The sequence below is a fragment of the Nyctibius grandis genome, chromosome 14 (genome assembly GCF_013368605.1).
Source record: "Nyctibius grandis isolate bNycGra1 chromosome 14, bNycGra1.pri, whole genome shotgun sequence".
Taxonomy (NCBI): Eukaryota; Metazoa; Chordata; class Aves; order Nyctibiiformes; family Nyctibiidae; genus Nyctibius; species Nyctibius grandis.
In genome coordinates this window covers 9,836,103-9,850,969 of record NC_090671.1, presented here as the reverse complement: position 1 = coordinate 9,850,969, position 14,867 = coordinate 9,836,103, and the positions used below count along the sequence as shown (strand labels likewise).

At 36.3% G+C, this 14,867-nt stretch overlaps 1 protein-coding gene across 4 annotated transcripts in view; it reads left to right on the top strand.

Annotated features, from left to right (window-relative positions):
• SFSWAP (splicing factor SWAP) overlaps positions 1-14,867 on the top strand; it is a 44,064-nt gene that overhangs the window by 14,619 nt on the left and 14,578 nt on the right. For all 4 annotated transcript variants that reach the window (XM_068412764.1, XM_068412763.1, XM_068412765.1 and 1 more), the window contains 3 exons: positions 1,248-1,425; positions 3,997-4,230; positions 5,721-5,911. In XM_068412764.1, the coding sequence (XP_068268865.1) occupies positions 1,248-1,425; positions 3,997-4,230; positions 5,721-5,911 (603 nt within the window). The remainder of the gene's footprint in view (positions 1-1,247; positions 1,426-3,996; positions 4,231-5,720; positions 5,912-14,867) is intronic.

Here is a 14,867-nt window from a genome sequence, read left to right as displayed (position 1 = left end):
ATTTTGGGGGGAAATTGTACACTAGCCAAAGTGTAATAATAAAGGATTAATTTTAAGTGTTCAAAGGAGTGCGGCTAAGAAGCAAGCAGAAACTTGTTTAAGTCCCTTGAGGTCATGTGTAGCAATGCATATTTTCTTACTGCATGGTTTTGTAGATAGTGCCATTCTCTTTAATTTTTTAGAATAATGATTTCAATATTGTCTTTATGTTTTAGTAATGTACATATAGGGAACTAATGCAACTGATTGTTCTCCTTTTGGCCATTAAAGTTAATAAGAAATTCTACTGCGGGCTTCAGTAAACACAGGATGAAGTCCTTGATTTCCTTGTGTTTTTCCCCTTCGAGGATTTTCAGAAATTAGTTCTGTTGGTCAGGGAATGGCTGCAGGGAGCAATGAAAGGATCTCTTCAATACCTAGTATTTCAACATTAAGTATACTTAACAGCAGCTGGTGGAAAGCAACCAATTTATTGAGAGGCTCATTTAAATGTTAAATTACTTAATGCCTTAGCCTGACTCACCATGTAAATATTTTTAATGTTCTACAAAATCCTTCTTAAAATTTTTATACTGTGAGTTTAGAGGTTGTCTTGAATGATTCAGTCATGTAATAGTAGAACCAGTAATCCCTTATTCTTTTGGAAATCTCAGCACATCTGTACTGTATCAGTTTAATGCTACCAAAAACATTGATAGGCCCAGTGTTCTTCAGCAAAATGTTGGAACAAATCAAACATGTTAACCTGTGTCGATCCCTGTAAAACTTGATTTTGTAAAGAAGGTATCATGCAATTGTACATTAGGAAAAAATATCATAAACTTTCATTCTGTCACTGTGAGTTAACTTTAATGGATTTTGTCATGGACCCTGGAGATCAGGACCTAAAAGAATATACTTTGGAAAAAAAGTATATGCTTTTAGGGTTTAATTTTAAAAGCATAATTTTTAAAACAGTTGATGGCAAAAGTGTACCAGCTGAAGAACATTTTCTTCAATGTAAAAGAACAACACATTTTTACTGTAGGTCTGTAGTTTTTGCAGCCTGTGGGTTTACATGAAGCAGTGCATTATTTATAAGAAGCAGACTTTTGGTCATGAGTGCTTATTGATGTAAGATTAGCTGTTATGTGATTAGATGATAGTGTGATTTTTGAAAAGGCTGGCAAAATTGCAGCTCCACAGACACTGCATTAGTTCTTTAATGAACTACCCAGTTAGTAAACTTGCACATTTCTTTTGAAAAGGGAGTATCTTCATCTGAAGATGGTCCAAGAGATACTGCTGGTGATACACCAAGTGAGACTCAGTTTGCAGATGAACATGCACCTGAAGATACATCTGAGCCAAGTGCTAAGGGAGTTCCAGGAACTAAAAAGGATGTTCCTCCTTCTAAAACTGTCAGTGACGGTAAATTGGTGAAAGGTATGTTAGCATGATTTGTTGGGCATGAAAATATTTGTTAGCATATACTTGAGAAAAAAAAAAAAGGTGAGGGGGCAGGCAGGGGGAAGTAGGGAAAATAATGTCATCATGCAGAAAATATTTTCACTGGAAGCATCACAAAGGACTGAAATAAGTAATTTGCTTTCATATTTCTTTCTTATCAGACTGTCAGGTATTTATGGTCTGACAGAATAAATCGTTTTATTTCAGTTTTGTGCAAACTCGAAGGCTTTCATCAGTGACCCCAGTAGAATCTTATTTTTGTTGTTTTAAACTTGACAGTTACAAGCTCTGCAAGAAAGATGTTATTCCTTCTGAATAAAAGCAGTATTCTTATTTGAAACCATACATATGGAGGAAGTACGCTAGGCTTATTACTCAGTTGCTCAGTCTTCTTATGTTGGATGTTAGTCATACTGGAAAAAAAAAAAAAGACCCTTTTCATGTATAAGTGGAATCTTTTTCCTCTTGCAGTCATAGCAGCAGAGGGACAAAATGGGAGGATCTCTTGGAAGCCAGTCAAAGTCAGCTAACACACTATTAGTGTCCTGAGTTTGAGAAGCGATTCTTTATACCTGCCAACTGATTTCCTGGCCTATAGGGAAAAGATATCTTAAAATTTCTTCTTTTCAGTAAAAACTAGAAACTTAAATCTTTTAGCTAGAACTGAAAGCCACTGAAAAAATTGAAACAGGAAGAACACTCTTGACCTGTGTTCCTGTGGATGGGTACTGCCTTCCTGCCACTTCAGTGGCTTTCTTAATTGGTGATAAGTTTATCTACTCCCCGTGGTCCCTTGGAATTCTTCTCTCTTCCTACTCCTCACTGGCATTTCTTTCCCTTCATGGAGTGCAAGCTCCAAGCTCTTTGTCATGGTTGTCTGGCTGTTCATACTTTGCAGTTTCTTCTCTGGGCAGGTTGAGTAGCTTCCCCAGAGAAGGAGCAATCTTCCCTTAATAAGGATTAAAACAATGTAATATACAACAGAAAGTGATATCATTTTTTGTTGTTGTGTTATTAATAAATAGCAAACTGGAGCCTGTGCTTTAATAATAATAATCTGCTCAAGTTTGGGTGATGGAATGTAACCAGTGAGTCGTTTCATGACAATCCTATTCCTATAAACTTATTTTCATTTCCTCTAATATGGTACAAATCCCACTTTTTTGTAACCTAAATACAGTACTTGGCTGCAAGACAGACATAACATCCGTACTAGATTTTTCTTCTGCCTCTGAGGGAGTAAAATCCCATTTTAGGATTTGTTTTGTTGTATGAAAATGTTGGAAAATCACTATTATAATCTCTTCTCTTGAATTTCTTGATTTCTTTATTTCTGAGCCTGTTTCCTTACCCCAGAATTACAAGATGCAAAGCTGATATTTTATAAACCTTAGTATGTAATTTAATTATCATATTTAAATTTCCCTAATTGAAATCTTACAGGATATATATGCAAAAGGCGTCTTGAGAAAGATAAATATTGCAGCAGACCGTATGGTAGTAAGTTGTTTTGCTTGAGATGTGTGAGAAATTCCATTCTTTATTCCTAGAAGTTGCATTTTGAATAAATGGTCTGGAGATTAATTCTGTATTTTTTTCAGAAAATGGTTCTCAAAAAACTTTCCAAGGAAAATTCTGTGAGGCAAAAGGATTAGTTCAGACTTAAATATAGTTATATATTAGCTATGCTTAATATTTTTTGAAGATCCATTAATACAACCTAGCTTGAAATGATCCACAATTTCCTTTTTATTGTGGTATTCCATGTTTTTTACAGGCATTCTTTTTCGGTTGAATGTGCTGGCATGAATGTGTTGTGCTGTCCTTTTGTGTTGGAGTAGTAGGTGCTACTTGAATAGTTGACCACCAGTCTTGCTCCAGCAAGACATACGAAGACATTTGGGGAGAAGTACTTAGCTTTTGCATTATCTCCTGTAATGAAATGTTGTTAACTCCCCAAAGTAATTAATTTTCCTGTAAATGGAAATAAGTCTTTAAATACTGTTCTGTGAGCCTGCCAAATACTACTGTTGTACAAACCATCGATTTAGTGTGAAGGAAACATAAGGGACCACATGATAATGTAGTGTGTCAGATAGGAGCCTGAGTACAGAGCGTTTTCATTTTAAGCCTGGAAGAGTAGATTGTCCATTTAGGAAAAGAAGAAGTACTGAAACAAAAATTTATTTGGACAGAATGTGAAATTATTTATCTTGTCTCAGGAAACGTAATACCTGGGATGGTTTAGAGTACCTTTCTTTCCCTGCTGCTAATGAAGTATTAGAAAAAGACTTTGAGATAGATCTTTACAGGGCAAATGAAGTTTCCAACGTTTGTTTAAAAAAAAAAAAAAAAAAAAAGAAAAAAAAAAAAGAAAAAAAAAAGATTGTGTTGTCCGTTTCCCCAAAATAATTAGAATAATGTAAGGATGATACAAGTTTCTTTTTTTGTGGTGTAGTCTGCATGAGTAATGGATAAAGTGAAGAAATGCAACCTGCTTTCTACTGTAGTCTAATCATGTGTAAAATCTTACCCATTCATTCACAGCATCATTTGCTCCAATAAGCTTTGCAATCAAGGCCAAAGAAAATGACCTTCTTCCTTTGGAGAAAAACCGTGTTAAATTAGATGATGACAGTGATGAGGAGGAAGAAGAGGGCAAGGAAGGCCAAGAGACTGCTAATAGCGCTTCAAACCATACTACAGCTGTCGCTGCTCCTTGTACTGCTGCTGAAGAGAAAAAACCTCAGCTTTCACAGGAGGAGTTGGAAGCTAAACAAGGTATCCCATGTTACACTGAAAACAAAGTGAAAGATTGAGTCCTTCAGGCAAACTATAAAACTGTCATGTGAACAAGTGTGGCAATTTAGGTATTTTGAATCTTCACTATGTCATGTTAACAGGAATCGGAATTCTTTTCCCACAGTTTCCTGCTTGTTGTTAAGAATGAAATCTTCATTGGTTGCTCAGCTAAAATCAAACTTGTAACACACTGGAGCTGTGTACTTTGCCCGAATGCATGATCTTTCTGAATTTTATTTTGTTTTTCCATTACAGCCTCCGAGTAAAACATTAAGCTTCTAGTTTCCAGATTGCATTAACAGAGCCCAGAAAAAGGCATGTGGGCTTCTCATTTTCTTCAGAGAACAATGAAATGCTTCAAGCTGTTTTTCAGTTATCTAGCACTCCCATATAGACTGATATCACCTTGTTGATGTTTTGTTACTCTTATAATGCAATGCCATTAAGACTTTCTATGGGGTTTTCCTGTTACTGTGTTTATGTATGTAAGGGCAGAAGGGTATGCTGTGTGAATTTGAATGAAATGATCTTTTAAAGGGATCAAATTTCCCCTATTCCTCCCTAAGGCTGTTTCACAGCCGAGAGTGTATAAAGTGGAGATGCTGTCAGTGTTTACAAGCTTAAAAACTTAATATTTCTCTTACAACTATGAGTATGCCACAAGAATTTAATTTTTCATTTTCAAAATGGTTTTCTTTTGCTCCTAAGTAGCAGTTATTTTGTAAACTTCAGTAGCACAAAGTATGCTATGGTGATACATGTTTAAAGAAAATATGAAATATTTTGTGTGATAATAAAAATGAAGTGTAAAACATGTTTGGAAAAAGTTGTGTGTTGGAAAAGCTGTAAAACTGAAAATAAAAACAGTTGTCTTGTACACGCACAGAACACAAAAGTAGAAGTGTAAGGTTAGACAAAATATCCATTAAGTGCATAGATAAATAAACTGGCTTATTCTTTTTCTGTAATTGCATAACAATAACTGTTGGTTGTAACAATAGTGAAACAGTTTCTGAAAGTTTCTGGAGCAGCCCTTTGTGTAAACATTTTAAGATTTATGTAAATAGGGCTGGAAAATGTAAGGTAAAGACCAGATCTGTGGAAAGAGCAAAATGGAGAGTTTGCATCGCTTGAACAAGTACAAGAACAAGCTTCTGAATTTACTGTACAACTTTTTTAGACAGCTTTTGTAAATATAAAAGCAAAAGTATCCTGAATTTTCAGGATTGGATTTTCATGTCACTTTCTTGAAGCTTAAAAATTTTTACTTCACCTTTTTGCTTTTCATCAAGTAAATTATGTATGTGAATTAAGATGCCTGGAATTTCATAATTTCAAGTTGATATGCCCATATTATGTCTTTGAATGGATGTATTAGAAAAGTTTGAGAATGTTTGGAGAGGATGTTTGGTTGTTTGTATTGGGGTTCCCCAAGCGTGACTCACTCTATGCTTAATTGTTTTTTTTAGCAAAGCAGAAACTAGAGGATAAATTAGCAGCTGCAGCAAGAGAGAAGCTTGCACAGGCCTCCAAAGAATCAAAAGAAAAGCAGCTACAAGCAGAGCGCAAAAGGAAAGCTGCACTGTTCTTGCAGACCCTGAAAAACCCCCTGGCAGAGGCAGAAACTGAGAAGATTGAAGACAGTTCCTTCAATAATGAGGTAAGCAGGAAATAAATTTCTCTTTACTGTAAAGCTAGCAGAAAACTTATGTATAGAATGTTAATTTGACAGTATGTTATGAAGTTGACTGAAGAGATGGAAGCTTTTCTAGATGGGGAGAAATTTGAATTTTAAATACTGTTAATCTTTTTCAGTCATCTTACGTACTTCTCTCATCTGTCATTAAAGAACTGGTAGAGAAATATGATGCGTAATTCAGAGATCAGTTAGCCAGTTACAAAAAGGAAAATGAGCTTGCAAGTCCGTGAATTGGAACGCTTATCTTTCGAGAGTATGTGGATATCTGTTGTGATACTTAAGTATTTAATGTGTATTTTGATGTGAGTAGACATCTTCCAAGTCCAGAAACGATTCATAGGCAACTGAGTTTACTTTAAGACTTATTTTGCATCTGTTCTGCTGGGTTTTGTTGTTTGAGTTTTGGTAATTTGGCATGAAACTGAGATGAATAGTTAGTGAACTGATCTATGTGATTTAAGGTTTATAGCTGGGACATCCTTAATCAAGAAAACAAATACATAGGTGGGAGAAAACTAGGCTATATAATAGTCGCTCTTCATAATCTTTGTGCCAGTTGAGTATTTCACGTAGACTCCTTAAAAGCTTACGAGATGTTTTTCTCTGTCTTCTAGGCCCAAGTTTAGTATGGGAGTTATAAAAGTTTTTGGGTTATTCTAAGAATACGATTTTTAAAATAAAGCTAAATTTACAGATAGTGGCACAAAATTCAAACAAATACATGTATGCATGTTGTTCACTGGGCATAGTCAATGAACAGTCAAAACAAAAAAACTCACAGTGAAATAATTGAGGAGGCTAATTATTTTGCTAGCTGTCTTCCAGAGAACTGGAAATAGACACACTGCCTGTGCCTACTTGATCATGAAATGACCTAATCCATTGGGTTTGTTCAGCAGAACCTCTTATTTTGGAGAGTAGAAGCAAGTACCTTTCTGTAGCAAATCAATTTGGAGTATTAGTATTCTTACACTTCTTTCAAAGAACAATTTTTCATAGTTGTGTAAGAAATTCAAACCCTCTGCTTCTTTCTAGAAAACTACTAGGAAATAGCCGTGTGGCAGAGGCAGGCTGCTTTCCATCTTCTGCCTTGTTATGCTCTTGTCCATTTGCACCCATTTTCACTGTCTGGATAGTCAAGCACAATAGATAATACTAGAGTAAGGTCAGTTTGAGGGCTTTCAGAAGCTCTGTTTTGAGTAGGTCGTCGTGATATGGCACTCTTAGGCCAAATCTAAGAGTAACCTGGATATCGATGATGACTACTTATTAGGTTTTAGGAACACAGTAAAATTGCTAGCAAGTTCCCTTGCCATTTGGCTGTTTGGAATACTGTTTCCAAAGGAAATTAAAAGCTAATTTCTCATAGCTGTACATTGGATTACTAGAATTTATCACAAAGAGAGAAAAAGAGGACTTATCATGCAGAAGCAACTACTACTCGGTTAGTTGGCATTACCTTCTGCAGCGAACAGAACTATTACTAGTCAGTCTGTTTATGAGTAGTTATAATAAAAATAACCTTTTTGGGTAGGGCCTCTAGAAATCAGTTTTATAAGACTTAGAATTTTTGAGTAGGCAAGGTTAAGGAGGAATCTTGGGCCAAAAGACTTTAGTAATGAAACTTCACTAATGAAATATAAAAGCAAACTCTAAAAACCTGTATTCATCAAAGCCACACATTTGCTTTTTTTCCTACTAATAAACAGAAAATGTTGTTTAAAATAGCTACGTAATAATATGCTTCACATAAACCCTTTCTGATTTCAATAAAATAACTACAATTTTATAAGTCTAAATGAGGGATTTGAATTTATTAGATAGGAAAATCCTTCAAGTATTGATTTGTTCATGCATTGTAGCACTGTCCTGAAGCTTAACTCTGCTGCCAAAACCTGCAGATGGAGAGAAATGTTCTCTATCGAAGAGTCACTTTCCCATTTACATTGTATGTTTTCCATTTAAGTTCCTAATTGCTTAACTTCATCCACAGAGGAGAACAGGCTATTTTCCTGCTTGGTTTCTGTTCTTTCTTTTTTCTTCTCCCCTTGTTCCAGCTTTTTCACTGAGCTACTCTCTCTTTCCGCCAGTATAGTGCTTGTCCTAGCTTAAGAAGTGATGATTTTAGTTCCAGGAGTGTCACTCATGTTTATTCAGCCTAAGCACCACATCCAGTGTGATCTGATGCATACTTGCTAAAAGATGGGGGAGTCTGTGTTTCCTGCACCTGTACGGACACCTCCAACAAGTCCAGACAGTCTCTTTTATTAATGGAAGAAAAACTGTCAAAATCCATTTTCAACAGTAACCTTAGACTTACGTGTTCACAGCAATAGCTGTAAACAGCTGTGGGGGAAAAGTAGGAATGGGATTTGGTGTAGACTGTGTAGTGTCCTGAAACTTAACCTAAATGGGGCTGGAAGTTTATGCAGCTTGGGGTATTGTTGCAGAATCCTTCACAAGCCAGACTGAAATTCCTATATTTGTCTGTATATGCTGCAGTCAGACCTTCCATTCACATTGCAAATACCAATACTGTTGGGAAGTAGAACCTCAGTTTCCTGGTTTTGGAATTATATTGCTTCCAGAAAAGCCAGTAAGTCACTCTTGGTTGCACTAATCAAGCAAAACTTTGTCTCTGGATACTGATAGAAAGTTTCAGATACTGATTGTGACAGACTGGTTACAAGAATGAATGACATGGCTTTCTGTTTTTTCCTTTCCCACAGAAAGAATTCCAGTACCTAACAAGTAATTCATTGCCCAGTTCTTGATTTTTCCAAATAAATCATGGATTACACCTTAAAATGCTTTCAAGAGAACAGGCAATTGAAAGAGACATACCCGCAGTTTAGGTGATCCATATCAGAATAAAGTAGCAGATATGTGAATTGAGCGTGGTCATATCCCAAAAGAGATCCTGTTTGGGATTCTCATTGCTACTGCTAACAAATTCTCCCTGACTGGCACAAATGTTCAGTACTTTTTTCCAGTTATATATTGAAGAGTGAATGCAAAGAGACAATGACAGTGCAAAAACTCCCCAGACCTGCAGTTCTGCTCTCCTTCTCAAGGGGATTTGTCAAGGACGTAGATATTTCTAAGCTAAGGTTCTTTTGATATTTTTCTTTAAGAGAAACGTGTCTGAAAAAATGGAGTGATGACTGAGATGTATAATAAAGCATGAAGAGGAGTTGAGAATGTCCATGGGAGATGCATAATTCCCATGAGATTGCCCTTGCCTAATAACTGTATAAAAACTAGTAATGCTGTTTATGTGTATACACAGTGTACATTTGTGCTGAAAACCTGCTTATCACACTGTGTAGAAATGCATTAAATGAGTAAAGCTTTCTTGACCTCTGTCAGATTTTCCTGATACCTAGTACTTCTTGAAAGAAATGCTGGTACTGAGTATACGTTATACCTTTGAACAAAATTGATTCAACTAACTGTATGTAAAGAATAGTCGATACCACAGAATATAGTGCTTTTAAGCTTTTTTGACTTCAGCTGAATCTTAAAAATAGTCAGATCTACTTTTTCCATAGCTGAATTATTTCCTTTATATGGTTTCCTGTTTTTTCTTAAAGTAAAATCAAGCAAGAGGAACAAAAAGCTGAAAAATGAGCTTGAGCAACGAAGCAGCACAGCTTTTCACAAATGGCTCCTCACCATTCTTGCATGCATTACAGCAGTACAGTTATGCATAATATTTCCTCGAACCAGTACTTGTGAGACACATCGTTTAGCTCAGTTTCCAAAACTGATCAGCTTCCAGTAACGCCATAGCTAGTGAAGTCTTTGCCCTGTTTCAGGACATGGGTAAACAGTAGCTGGGTGGCATCTCACTACTTGTGTTTACATGTGTAATTCACATAGACGCTTTTGTAACAAGAAAATGGTGCCAACTGGCACATCTGTCAGGTAGCATCAGTAAAGAGAAGTTGCAATCATTCTGCAATGAACATAAGTTCTTTGTCCTATGACAGCCAACAACCTGTAGTTTTAACAACTGCAGTTCTTTTAGATATGCAGAGCTGAAGTATGCCAGGTTATCTGGAGTGCTGCATTGAAGTGCTTTTTTATTTTTAAACAAATAAAATAAGGTGTTTCATAATCTGAAATGCAAACCTTATTCCAAAATTACTAAAATTAATTTAAATTTTAAAAATTAAGGTGACATTTATGTATAAGTAGAATAAAGGCTAGTTATGAACATTCCTATTTACCAAAACCTGAATTAAGTAGATTAGACATTGGGAGAGCTCCCGTTAAGATGGTATTGTTAGTTTGGTTTACTTTTTTTTTTTTTTTTTTTTACCCAGCTTACTAAAGCAAACATGCTGGCTGTTGGCACAAGTTGAATTCTGAATACAGGAGTCACCCTTGGTAGCAGGCCTTGGTATGGTACACTTGGTGTACATCTGTAACATTTTTGGCACCTTTTTCAGGGGTTAAAATGTTGATTGTCTGCAAATGTGCCAGTTCAAAACTTTTGATTATCCCTAACCCTGTGCATCTGAGCAGTGTTTTTGTTAGATGCATCTGGGAGCAAAAGGTTGAAAAAGAGAAAGGAAAAGAATCTGTTATGGAGCTGTGGTTCTCCATCTGTGTGCAGCCAAGCCTCACAAAAGAAAACTGACATGGTCCGGTGTCTTGCTGGTAACTACTTGCTTAATGTTTTTATTAACAGTGGTTGATAATGGTAGCAGGTTATAGAGTCTTGCAGAGGGAAAATCCAAGCTGCCAAATCATTGCTTCCAGCAAAAAGTTTTGGTAGATATAATTTGTGTAGGTAAAGTCCCCTCCCTGCTGTCCCTGTCGAAGAAAGGCCTGCAGACCTGCATTCTTTGTCAAAGAAATTGATCGTAAGTGACCATTAAAGTAATTTAATTGATAAAGTGCCTCCCAGAATCTACTGATGCTGGTAATACCAGACAAAAATAGGAGAAGGGGCCAGCACTGGTGGCTGGCTAGACAAGGCACAGTGTATTTAACTTCTTCAAAGAAGTTGCTTGATGTAGTGACAGGTGTTCTGCAAGTGTGGTACAGTCCAGTTTTGTCTACAGGGCATGATTTAACTGATAGTGTGTCTGATGGGTTTCTAATATGGATTATTCTGCTAATCTCTCGTATTTTATCGTACGTCAGAAATTCTTTAGGGGTGGTAGTACTTTGATATGCATGTAAAGGACAGTTGCTTATACCCAAACTGTTACCTGTATAAACCTTAGTATCCAATTTAAACAAGGAGAGAAATCCACAATCATAATGCTGCAAAAACAGAGAAGCACATGATTTCAAAGTAATGCTATTCTAATGGCTTGTCCCAAATGTCAGCTGCCATTGTGCCTCTGAATATAAAGATTCTATAGCACAAAGAAAAACTTAAGTTCTTTTGGCTCTTTCATCTTCCCTGTTTTGAAGCCCTATTTTATTGTTTGTTTCTTTAGATGGCTTGTCCTTATTTTGTCCTATATGTAACAACTATTTTTTTTTTCTGTGGAAAGTAGTCTGTTTATGAGTGAAATAGAAGTGTGCCATGTTTAAAAATGAGATGCTATTCAAGTTTTGCCAAGCATAACAGGGTTATCAACAACTGTAGATAGTGTACATCTTTCACACTTACTGCTGTGGTTGATCCTACTTTTCTTAGCAATAGACTGTCAATACTACTGCATGCCTCTTTGGAATAATAATGTATAACATAATTTTATGTTTGCATATTTTCTTAATGTTAATTTGTGAGCAAAATGTGATTGTCTAATGAAAACCATTCAATAAGTATTTAAAGAAAAATTCTTTAGAATATTTCAGGGCCATTAATTTCTTACTTTACTTTTTTTTTCCAGAATATCAGTATCTATATCTTCTGTTAAGCATGGAAGGGGGGTGTTTGTTTGTAAATTTCTCTTACTTTGCTGTTTCAAAAGGACAGATAAAAACGTAAACCAAAATGTCACATACTAATGTGGCATTTGGGGTGTGGATAGCTTGCTGGCATTTGGAACTTTTTTTATTGCAAGAACCCTACTATCAAAAACGACATGAGAGTTGTAATTCCTCATACTGTAAATATTTAATTAATATTTAATAGGGGAAAAAAGGTAAATATCAGGAACTGCCATCTTAATTAAGATAGGTGAGGGAGCTAAGAATGTTCTATGCCTTGATTTTTAGTCTTCAAAGTACTCAAGATACAAAGGCATATTGATCCATACAGCAAACAGATTCATAGCCACTAATTTCTTTACAGTTGACACTTCAAAATTGAGAATGCAAAATTCTGTTTTTGAAGAACTTATCACAGTCAGTGTACTGTTAATAGCTGTGTTTCAGTGCAGCAGCTAAGCCCTGATGAAACTGTTGAGTCTTTGAGTATTTAATTTGTTCTGTAGGAACTCATTCTATGGGAAATGTTTTTATCACTTCTATTTAATCATTTTGGGCCAATTTATTGGGGCTAGGACTGAGAAACTCTTCTAAAAGCAGTAACTGCTCACTTTGATGCACAGAGCAATCATACATTTCCATTGCTAGTAGACAGTTGCTTATTAATTCTCAGTCAGAATACTTCACCATAAGCTTTGGGGAACCTGCAGGAAAAAAAGGTACAGTGGTAGAAAAGAATCTGGAGTATTTTCAGAAGTAAAAGAATTGTTGATTAACTCTTCACAGTTCAGACATTCTTCACTCTTTCCAATTTTGATCTAACATAGGATTCAAATTACCGCAAAATTCAGCTGTTCAGAAGAGAAGAATTATTAGCAAGTTGTAAAAGTGTTAGTAACATTATTGATAATGTTCTTCACCAGTTGATTTTATTTGTACCAGGAGCAATGCGAGTGTTTTGTTCTGTTGCAATAAGCACCTTTTGGTTCACTTCTAATATTGGCTTTGTGTATTGGATTAAGTAGTGTAACTCCAGAATAACTAATATGTGTTTTCGTTTTAGGAATACTGCAAATATGCAAATATCTTGTAATGAACTGATGTGCTCGTTTCTGTTCTTATATAGCTATAAATTCTTCCTGATACAGATCTCTTTCCTAACCCATTCCTGCTAAACAAGGGTTGTTGAATCATCTTTGTTTTCCAAAAATGTATCTCTGAAACATTTTTTTATACCAAGTGTTCACTGTAGCAAGTGTTATTTTAGTTAAATTTGCTTCAGTCATGCAAATAAAATGCTGAAGAACAACTCAACTCTGCCAGTGAAATTGTCTGACACTGTAGCATTTAATACGGGCCAAAAAAATGTGCTGTTACCCAAAATGGACAAAGAAGTGAGATTCAGTGAATGCTATCTGAATTTTTGCAGTGTAACTTCTTAGAAGAGCTCTCAGAAAATTTAAATCACTCATCCCTTGAGATGCATAATAGAATTCATCAGGTAACCAGTTTGTTGCCATGCTTTACAAAACTGTGTTCTACTGGCTTGCAGATTTTCAGAGCCTGATCAGTCAAACAGATTATTTCTGCCTTTTGGAAATGCATAATAATCTCCCAGAATCTGTGCTTGCTTTGGTTCCCACACCCCCCCCCTACCCCCACCACCTTGCAGTCGTGCCTCCAATTTTAGTTCCCATTACCCTAGTTTGCCTGGATCAGCTTTCACTAGTAAAAATATAAACCACTGACAGCTGCTTCTATTTGCCAGACACTAAGACCGGTGTATTTTTTTTCCAAGTATTTTTATTCAGCAGCATTATTTATACACTTAGAAATTTTCTTTGTGGCCTGCCAACTTGCTGACCTTAAGTTCTTTCATTGAGCTCTGTGTTCTGCTCTGATGGTGAATCAGGTCATTTTGCTGGTGATTTTTTTTCTTGAAGGCAAACAGAGTTGCCACTGAGGGAATCGGCACATTTGTTCACAGTTGATCATGCTGTTGTGACCTGACAACTGTCACCTGAGCTCCTGGTCACAGTGGTGTGTTGTGTAGGTTTGGATGGGTAGGTGACTTCTCCCTGTGCGTTAGCTGTTGTCTTGCACTCCAGAACCTACATATTCACCTGGGAGCAGCTTGAGTTACTTCTGTGTGGCTTTCCAAGCATGGTTCATCAGTAACCTGAAGCAGTGGTTTCTGAATCTACAGCCAGCCAGCCTGCAGCTGTGCTTTTCTCAGAGGTATCTGGACAGTGCCGTCAGTCTTTAGCGTAAGCATCTTGAAAGTCAAGGAGAGCCCGTGGTTTCAGCATCCGATGCTTTTGGTGGATGCATAGGGGTGCTTAACATTGTGGCATTCTTTGTTCTGATTGCTGAGAGAATCTCTACGTGTGAGCTAGAAGTAAATGCGTCATTCATTTATTAACTGCCTTTTTGGCAGTGGTATGATAGCTTGTGTTTTATATGGCCAAATGAATTTGGGCGCTGAAAACCATTGGTTTTTTCTTCCCTTTCTTGTTTTCCTCTTAACTCTACTTTGCCTACAGCTATTTCATTTCAAGCTATTAGAGGTGTCTACTTCAAGGCAAACTGGTCTATTACATATTCAGTAGTGTTCAAAGTGGAGACTAAGATACTGTATAAAGAGATGAATAACATTGTCAAGGAACAAAAGTCAGCTGTGGTGGTCTCTTGGGAAACTCTAAAGTTGAGAAGAGGTGTCTGCAATTACACGTGGATTGTGAAGTTAGTGAAATGGGAAATGGGCCTCTGGTAAACCAGTCACTCAAATGGTCATGCTAGAAAATGTTTATAATCCTTGAAGCAAACTACTTTAGTACTGCTTTATTGCTACTTTTGTAAATATTGTGATAGCAGTTATCAGTTAAAGCTGAGAAAAGTGTCATGGTTCTCTGTCTTGAAGCAAAGATGGATTTCCCATTATTCAAATGTGGTCAAATATTGCTTTGGTATGTTTGCAGTAGGAGAAGGGTAAAAAGAAAGGAAAAGATCACCTGTTTCTAAG